The sequence below is a fragment of the Halyomorpha halys genome, unplaced genomic scaffold, assembly GCF_000696795.3.
Source record: "Halyomorpha halys isolate HHAL.00 unplaced genomic scaffold, Hhal_1.1 Scaffold180.1, whole genome shotgun sequence".
NCBI classification, from domain to species: domain Eukaryota; kingdom Metazoa; phylum Arthropoda; class Insecta; order Hemiptera; family Pentatomidae; genus Halyomorpha; species Halyomorpha halys.
The window spans coordinates 388,022-398,093 of NW_027107549.1; the positions used below are offsets into that span (position 1 = coordinate 388,022).

General features: G+C 36.0%; 1 protein-coding gene across 2 annotated transcripts in view; it reads left to right on the top strand.

The window, feature by feature from the left end:
- The window catches only part of LOC106679162 (uncharacterized), a 341,257-nt gene that overhangs the window by 168,794 nt on the left and 162,391 nt on the right, over positions 1-10,072 (top strand). For both annotated transcript variants that reach the window (XM_067045902.1, XM_067045903.1), the window contains exon 5: positions 1,980-5,759. In XM_067045902.1, coding sequence (XP_066902003.1) covers positions 1,980-5,759 — 3,780 coding nt within the window. The remainder of the gene's footprint in view (positions 1-1,979; positions 5,760-10,072) is intronic.

Sequence of the window (10,072 nt, forward strand, 5' to 3'; positions counted from 1 at the left end):
TTCGATGTCGGGTAATGGAATTTCTATGAATATAATCATAATATATATGAATAATATACAGGACTTTTTACAGTTTTAAATTTTAATTGTTGATAGATTTAAAATGTTAATAGTTTTGATATTTTATAATACATTTTATGTCGGACCAACCCCTATTTTACAAATAACATGACTAATGTAAAAATGTAATTTACTTGTATTCTGTAGCTCATATTATATTATTTTTTCTGTATAGTGTGAGCAAGAAAAAAAAATCAAGTCTTTATTCCTGCATTTTAATTTATAATTAAATTAAAAAATTGAATGGCACTTTAATTAAAATAAAAATCATCAGACAGACATTTATTCATTAACAATAAAATTTAAATTTGTTATTCTCTTTATTATTTGTTCAGAATATTTTTTATTTGTTACCTGTAAGATGAATATCAACATATTAATTAATAGTATTTTAATTGATTTTCATTTGAAAATTTTTAATTGAGCTGTTAACAGTTTTAATACTTTTGCAAAACAATTTTAAATTATTATTAATTTTATTTTATAAAATATGTATTATTTTAACTAACTTATTTATTAATAAATATGTTGTATATTTATGAATTGTTGATATCGATTAATAATCCATTATTTTTTTATTATGAGACGTTTTTTCAGAGTAACCAATTAATAATTAATAATTAATAACAGAGTAATAAGTTTATCGAATTTAGATAATGTTTAAGAATTTTATTTAATAATAAATACAGAATTTAATTAATATTATTTCGTTATATCAGGTATCTTTGACCACCTTCTGTCCACCCAATTCCGGAAAAATAATAATTAAAAAGTTTCAAATAAGATGTGAATAGATGGAAGGAGAGATAATATTTAACATAAATATTATTGGATGTTTTAATATTAACAAAAAATCTATAAACATGTATATATATAAATAGACTCATATAACCAACACAATCCTTTCGCTTTCCTTTTATTTTATTTATTGCATTATTCCATAAGAGTATGATTAGTTAGAGAATTTTTTATTATTACCTATATCATAATAATAAAAAAATATACGATTGGTTTTTTATATATTTTCTGTAATTAATGTTTCAGATTTTCACTTGTAATATGTATATTAGCAGACGTTGTACCTTTTCATTTATTATTTTTAGTTTAATTGTATTTGATTTACTATAATTTTTTAAAAATTTATTATCAGAAGTTAGTCACCTTATGTTTTATGATATGACATATGGTTTTATTTTATTTGTTCTAATTTTATTTTATATATTCTGTTAATTATTTTTGTTCATTTTTATCTTTTTAAATTCATTATTTTCATGATATTTTATGATGATTTATAATTCCTAATTTTGATGATTTAAAGCCTAATTTTTACACCTGTAATATTATTCTAAAGGGATCTGTCTCACAATAAATAGAGAATATTATTATTATCACATGAATAAAATAAAATATATTCTTTATTTTCAAAATAAAGAAAAAAAATAAATTAAATATTTTACTGTAAGATATTAATCTTGTTGGAAAAAGTAATTGTTGAATTAAAATTAAAGTATTATTAGTTGCTTAAATTTCAAAATAAAATTTTCTAAAGTTTGTTTTATTTCAATAGGGATTTATGATATTACAACCTATATGATATAAATAATTAATTATAGAACATAATAATATTTTTTATAGTAATAATAATTTGAATCATGTTCTAATAGAAAATATTTGGAAATAAATAAATATTTTGACATGATATCTAATTCATAGTGTTCAATAAAAATAAAGAGGTAATATTTCTGTTAATTGAATGAAGCACATGCAAGAGTTATGGTTGGCAGGCTTCGGCCTCTCCGCCCTTGATAACGATCCCATTAGCAAAGGCAATTAGTATTCTAATTTCTTTATTAGTTAAACAAATCCTGTAATGCCAATAGGATGTTTTGTTTTAATAATTAATCGATTTTGTTCCTCAGGTGTGACACCTCCTCGAAGTAGAAGAAGATTGGAAAAGAGCGACCAAGACGAAGTGCCCGAACTGCTAAAGATGAAGCAGCTGACTCCAGACTCGGACGATTACAAGTTGGTATTCTTAAGTAGCTCTGACGAGTCGTCCCGGGAGGAGCTGCACTCTGACGAGGACTCCTCGACCTGCTCGCTGCGCCACGGCCTTCTAGACTGGGACTACTTCGAGTGCTGGTCACCAGATAGCGGGCCCGTCGCCGCCGACCCCGCTCACGACAGTCTGCGCCCTCGCCCCGGCCGTTGCGCGTCGTGTCCGCCACACTCCTTCGTACCCGTCCCAGTTCCGGTGCCCGTTCCCGTCTTCGTGCCCGTCCCTATCGCCGTCCGTCATGGAGCAATGAGTCTTCCCGAGGCGGAGCTCCTCCCCCTAAGCGAGGTACTCTCTCACAAAGCCGTTTCCCCAGTGTTAGTGCGCTCTAGTGATGAGCAACAAAGTGTAGTGCTCAAAGTGTATAAAACTCTAGATACTACGGATTGCCCGCCGTCTTCAGTCCCCGAGGAAATACTTCGCCTCACTGAAGAGCGCCTGAAAGATTTTACAGATATCGGCGACGACGACTCGAGATCGTCGGTGTCTTCGGACGACGAAGATGCCCCGTCGACCCGGGTCTACCGCCTCAACGAGGATGACAGCAGCGATGGAGAGTCCTCGGAAGAGCTCGGGCTGGCCACCACGTCCACTCGCTCTCTCTCATCCTCCTCCGATTCTTCAGGCGAAGAGGACGGTACCTTCAACAGGATACTCGTGATTCAGGGCTCTGACTCGGGAAAATCGAGTCCGACAGCTGAACAGAACGAATCTCGGGATATCGAATCTCCATCGCCCAACAGTGAAATTAAAGGTAAGACTGATTTAATACAGATTTCCGAAGAAGACGACGAATCACCCACGGAATCGGACCGCAATAATGTTCTGTCAACAGAAAATGTAAACAAATCGGAAAACAATGAAGAGAAAACAGAGTTGTCGAGAGATAACAGTCAAGTGACAAGGCACATATCCCCCGACCCCGAGACCTTATCAGAAGCACCTGTTGATAAGATTGATAAGGCACCAGTCGTAGAGAGCCACAAGTGTGAAGCGATCGATAGTATTATAACTTTTTCACATGAAGAAGTTTTGCAAATTATATCTGAGTTCATAGAGGCCGAGCGGAAGTTGAATACGACCATGGAAGTGGAAAATCGAACAGAAGTGATTCAGTTAAAGATTGAAGAGAATACGGGATACGAAACGCGAGCTGAAGAAGATACTTCTAAAACGAAAGTGGAAGAGACCAGAAGTAATACATCTGATGAGTTTTCCGGGACAGAGAGCATGGAAATGTCGGTGGATGCGGTCGACTGCCGAAGAACGGAAGGGGGTCAAGAGGAGGCACCCGCCGTAACAGTCGAAGCTGAGAAGCCGCGTGAGACGGGCAAATACACCAGCCTCGTCATGATCACCTCCGAGCCCGAACAGGAGTCTGTTCCGGCCGGACCTGGCCCAGTCTGCCTCGAGGAGGGCCTCGCCGACGACGACTCCTGGGTAGAGGACCTCGACAGGGACGACATGCCGACCACCACCGACTCGTCGGAGGACGATGCTCTACCGGACCGGGAGGAGGAGTTACGGGGCTACCACAGGAGTGCTATAGATTTTACTCTCCACACTATAGCGGAAGAGAGTTGTGAAGATTCAGAAATGGAGGTGGAAAAAAATCATCCAACAGAATTAGAAAAGTACTTTTTTTATGGTTTAGGAGAATGTCCTTCCAACGCCGAAGAAAGAGAACTAGATACTATGTCCGAGACCAGTTCGATATATAGTGAAGGCGTGGAATCGAATGGTGATGCAGAAAATCCCAATTCAAATCAAGATCCAGCGGAACTTGCCTCTTCTCGCCTGGAGAAATATTTTTTGAGTGGCTTTATGGGTTTTAACAGAAGAGATTCAGACGGAAGTGTTGGTAGTGATAGTGAAGGACGACCTAGCCCGGAACAGCGGCGGAAGCGCCTGGTCAGAGCGAGAGGAACTGGTCGCCAGCATTCCTCTTCTTTGGATAATCTCGTGGACTGCGAACAACAAAACGAACTGCAAGCTGAGACCGAAGGTTCCAGCACCGAAACAGATTCTCACGACGAACAGAGCAACTCCTTCGATAAGGGTGACGGTCAGTTCGATACAGTGAAGCGAACTAAGAAGAAGAAAAGGTCTGTTCCTTCGGCTCCTTCTGACCTCCTGGAAGCCCCTGAAAATTCTGGAAGTAAAGAAGATCTTTCTGAAGACGGTAAGAAAACGCCGCAGCCGGAGCTCTCTCCTTCAGATTTAATGTATAGTCGGAATAAGCAACAGAGCAGGGACAGTGGATTTGTTGGCAGCTGCGACGATCTCTTGAAAGACTCTCATTCGCCGACCGAAACTGTGAAAACAGAAGACCTTCTAACAAACAAGGAATCGGCCAAATGCGAACAAGTCCCTGAATCGCCTAGTATAGCTCCAGCCCTCAGCAGAAAAGACAGTTTCAACAATTGGAGTTCCGATGAAGAGACTAATCTCATGATGTCCAAGATGAGAGCATTTTTCAAAACGATGGTAGGTAATCAGCCGAAAGGATCAAGCCCGAATGTCAAACCCAAGTGCAAACCTCCTCAACTGCTCTACTTCGAATCTGAGCTGACCAGGCTAATGAAGACTGTTCCAGGAATCAGGGACGAACAGGTGAGGGAAATAGTGGAATATCTGAGCAGTGAGGACACCTGGAGTGATTCCTATGACTCATCAGACTATACTAGTTCCGATCTAGAAACAGGCAACAAGAGGACAGCGCTTCAAGAAGAAATATCCGCCAGTTGTCGACAAATAATCAGCAATTTTGAAACGAGCGCAGTAGAAGACACATTTCTCGAGCCTCCTCAGGGGGGCGGCAACAACGATCTCGTCGAACGATGGGTGGCTTCGTTCAACAAAATGGAAGTCCCTAAGCAGGAATCCAATCAGAATTCTCCTCCTCTGATAGAAAAAGTGATGCAACACATCGGCTCTAGGTTGTGGGCCTTAATGCACGAGGTGTCGGGTGGAGAAGGAAGTCCAAGGAGGCATAAGAGGCTCACATCCAAGTTATCTGCCACCTCTACTACTGAAGAGGAAGAAGAGGAGGAAGAAGAAGAAGATTACACTCCGCTCCCACGGTCCAAGTCTCACGACCCTCTTCTGGAAGAGGGTCGCCAGGAGGCAAGTGATAACGAGCGGTTCAGTTGGAGAGGCAGCTTCGAATCGGCTCTGATGGCTTCCGATTCGAGGACTAGGCTGGCCTCCGCAGGAGAACTAGCCGCCAAGAGGCGTTCTGCAGGCGACCTCATGTTCAAGAACAGCCGGGAGCAGCTGGACAGAGTGAGGAGCTGCGGGAGCATAGGGGGCAGCGTGGAGGAGAAGATCTGGCGCCAGGAGACCCGGAGGCTGTCCGTCGGAGAGAGTGAGGAGGAGGACGCTGGTAGCCGAGCCACCCTCCCCAGGAGTCTACAAGCTTCGTGTCCCTCGGCCACCAACTCGCTGCCCCGCCTGCCCACGTCTCAGCAGGGCTCCGGGGGCGGCCCCTCCATCTACAAGGCCCACAGCCTCCACCAGTTCGGCGTCAAGTCGGCCCGCTACCGCCCCCCGGGTTACAGGGGAAGTCCTGTCGCACCGCCTCCAAGGCGCGATCGCCGTCGCAACGCTTCTTCTGTGTCTTCTCTTCCTCAGTCCAATTCAGGTCAGTGAATCGCATGATATAATAATTACATATTCATGATATATTTTATTGTTTAATTTTATCCGGTTAAAGTGAACTGGTATATTATAAGCTAGGTTTGTTGTTTGCATTGCCTTGATAAGAGGATCAATCCATATTCCTGATAGCACTGTGTAAACACACTCACACACTCCAACTGATCACATATAGCAACCTAACTCAATACTTGTTTTTTGTCACGTATTTTGTATATCTTTTTCTTTTTTTCTCTTAACCTAATCTCAATTAGTAATGTTTTAATTTATAAAATAGAATAATTAATATATGGATGGAGTGATAAGACGGTAACTATAAATGCTACTAGCTAACTTCGGTCCATAATCTTTAATACTGGTCCGATTCAGTTTTTTATATATTTTTTAGACAATTTGATTATCTCATGGATATATACTACATAAAATAACAATATTTGTTAAACAATAACCCTCACTGTAATATTAGTGCTATATTGAAACAATTCAGACTGACTCACCTATCAAAGTGTGGTAACATTTTTTTTAAAGAGTGAAAAAACTTGGTATTCGTTCCAGCACCTCGAGTAACCCTTAAATACGAATTTTTGAAAAAATCGAGAAATAAAATTTTTGGCTCAAAATTTGATTTCTTTTGAAAAATCAAAAAATAGAATTAACTTCAACATACTTCCCATTCACTACAAAAAATTAGTATACACTACGATAATCAGACCAATTTGGACATATGAAATTGAGCTCTGGGGCTCCACCAAACCATCAAATTCCTCCCGCATTCAATCCAAAATCCTACGTAAAATCCTTGATGCTCCTTATTACGTCACAAATAAACTCATTCATAAAGACCTTAACATCCCATTCGTTGCAGATTTGACCCAAACCAGATATGCGTCTTTTCATTCCAAACTCCTTAACCATCCTAACCCATTAATTCTTAGTCTTTCATCCTTAACAATCCCTGATAATCCTCCGAGAGGTCTGAAAAGAAGATGGCCATGGGACCTTCTAATTTAAATTAATGTTTGAAGTACCACCAATGGGTGGTTCCTTCCCAAGATTTCCAAGTGTATATGAAACATACTACATATTTACCTATTGTATTATTTTGTACAGTTGTAAATTACATTAAATAAATAATTTAAAAAAAAATTAATACGTTGTTAACTGTTTCAAAGATAAATATCTGTATTATATAGGATTGTTTACTAATTCAAGTTGTAATATTTATTATTTAATATGTTGTAAGCAACTTCTTTAACATAATCCTTATCTTAGTTTCATGAATATCAATATTTGTGTTGTTGAGTCGTAAATCATCGAAACAGACAAAATGAAAACTTTTACTATGTTAAAATGTTTGTTTATTATAATATTTTTCCTTCAACTAGCAGTAACTATAACATATCAACATTATTCTCCTAAGAAAAGAAATTTCCAAAAGTTTCTTTGGAAGTTTTTTTGGAAAAAAAAAATTTATGAAATAAACAGTACAAATGCAGTTACCGTATAAATTACAAAACTTTATTTAAAAAAAATTATTTAACATGTTTTACGACAGAACGACTGATTTCTTTACCAAACACTTATATATTTTTAATATTATAAGGAGAAATTGTCAGGGGTGTGGTCAGTACAAAGATGCACAAATAAGTCAAACTTATTTCTTTGTTACGACGTTTCGAAATTAATTGCCCGAATACATCAGGGCTAAAAAACCGAGATAACTTAAATTCAAGTAAAAATAAAATAATAACAGACAAACTTGGGAGTATTGTAATTATTTTATGTTATTAAATGTCAATTCTAATAAATTAAACGAGACAACAATCTTAGTTCAGAAAAAAAATAAAATGATAACAAACAAGGACTTTAAATTAGAAGATCCCGTGTCCATCTTCTTTTCAGATGACTCAGAGGATTAACTGGGGTTGTTAAGGAAGAGGGATTAAGAACTTATGTGTTATGGTGAGTAGGAATTTCGGAATATATCTATTTCAGGCCAAATCTGCAACGAATGGGATGTTGACATCTAAAACACTGGTAATAACAAGCAAACTTGGAAATATACATAACAATAAAAGATAAATAGCTATATATGTATGTGCATAATTCCAAGTTTGTTATTATTTTATTTTATTTGAATTAAGGTTTTACTGAAGCAGTCCACGGCTTCCCACTCGCCAGGGACGTTTCGATTTTAATAAAATAGGCAAAGCAAATAATTCTTTATTAATAGTAATTATAGTAATAAATTAATAAATTATTTTTCTCCTTATAATTTAAAACTGCTTAAACCGGATTCAGATATTCAGTAGTGTAATAAAAATAAAATATGATATGAGAAGATAGTCGGGGTGTGGTCAATGGTGAGACACAAATAATTAAAACTTATAATGAGATGTAGATGGTTGACCGTAGATTAATGCTTGAAGAAGTTTGTCGGGGGGTGCGGTCATTAAAGAACAACATAAAAAAACAAAACAATATTTATTTATTTTATGCCGACGTTTCGACCTGAGTTTCAGGTCTTCATCAGGGCTATAGAACAGAAGAGATAAGAACAACATTTAGAGTAACATACAATTGAAAAGGAACCTTACCTACATGATATTATATTAGTCACTGTTTTCAATTTACTACCATACAATTCCACAAATATCAATCAATTAAAAAAAAAAAATTGTATACTATTCAATTATCAGTTATCATTTTTCATCATTTATGATTTAATTCAATATTTTATATAATTCTAAATTTGTTTGTATACTACTCCTTTTCAATCGTATGTTACTCTAAATGTTGTTGTTATCTCTTCTGTTCTATAGCCCTGATGAAGACCTGAAACTCAGGTCGAAACGTCGGCATAAAATAAATAAATATTGTTTTGTTTATTTATGTTGTTCTTTACTGACCGCACCCCCCGACAAACTTCTTCAAGAATTAAAACTTATCTAATTGTGCCGAAGTTTCGACCTGAATAGCCGAACTTCACCAGGGCTAAAAATCAAAACGAGATAACCTGAATTCAGTGAAAAATAAAATAATAACAGACAAATTTGAAAATATTGTAATTATTTATATTATTAAATTTTTGTTATTATTTTATTATTACTTTTCTCTGAGATGAGGTTGTTATCTCGTTTTGTTTTTCAGTCCTAATGAAGGCCTGAAATTTAGGTCGAAACGTCGGCACGTGTATGTTTAATGATCCCCCCCTCTCCCGACGATCTTCTCATCAATCTACGGTCAGCAATTAACACTTCATTTTTAATGTTAATTTTCACACACTCACAAAAAAACAAACTTGTTTAACTTATCATCAAATAGAAAGTTCCTCCAAAGAGGTTATTATTATTCTTTAAATACTTTTCTTTTGAGGTTAAATGACTTCCAATTTAATGAAATTTCTTTATTAAAATTATCACTACAAGGTACAACGTTTCGGGACCACTGTCCCATATTCATGCACCTTAAATCTCATAATTTCTTCTAAAAAACCAAACTTGTTTAACTTATCTTCAAATAGAAAGTTCCCCCCAAAGAAGTAATTATTATGAAAATTAACAAATCGATTTTTCAGCATAGATTTTTTTCTGAACTAATCTACGAATTCTCTTATGAGCCAAAACTCAAAATATAAATATAATTGGGTCAGAGCTAAGATTTTTTTTTTATCTTTGAAAAGTTTGAAATAATCTCTTCAAATAATCCCGACACAGATGCTATCGATTGTCTTAATAATCTCGATATAAATACAACTTGTGGATCTGGCTGAGTTACCTGAACATTTTTTCTCGATTGTGTCATTCTTTTGACAATTGTACAATAGTTTCTTCTTTTCTCTTTCACTGTAGCATTTCTTGCCATTATGCAATGTTTAAAAAAAAAAAAAATCGGAAAGGATTCATGCTGAATTCCTGAATGACTTCAGTTACCATTTATATATATTATATTCACTTATTGGTATATATGGAATATATAGTAAGGGGGAATAATCTTGCTAAATTTCTAATTCGAGTTTTTGACGGAAATACACGATTTTTACGGTTTATTTATTGTATACATTTTATTTTTTTAACTTACAACAACCTACGTGCCATAAAATAAATAAGGAAGATATCGATAAAAACATCTCTGATAAAAAAAATGGATCTGAAATAGTTTTTTTTTTAATAATATTTCATAACGAAAAATCAGAAGTTAGTGAATTTATTTTGTAAAATATCATAAAAATTACCACTTCTAAAATATTAGACGTCATCAACTACCAGGGCATTCAAAAAGTCCTGTCGTTTTTCGTTT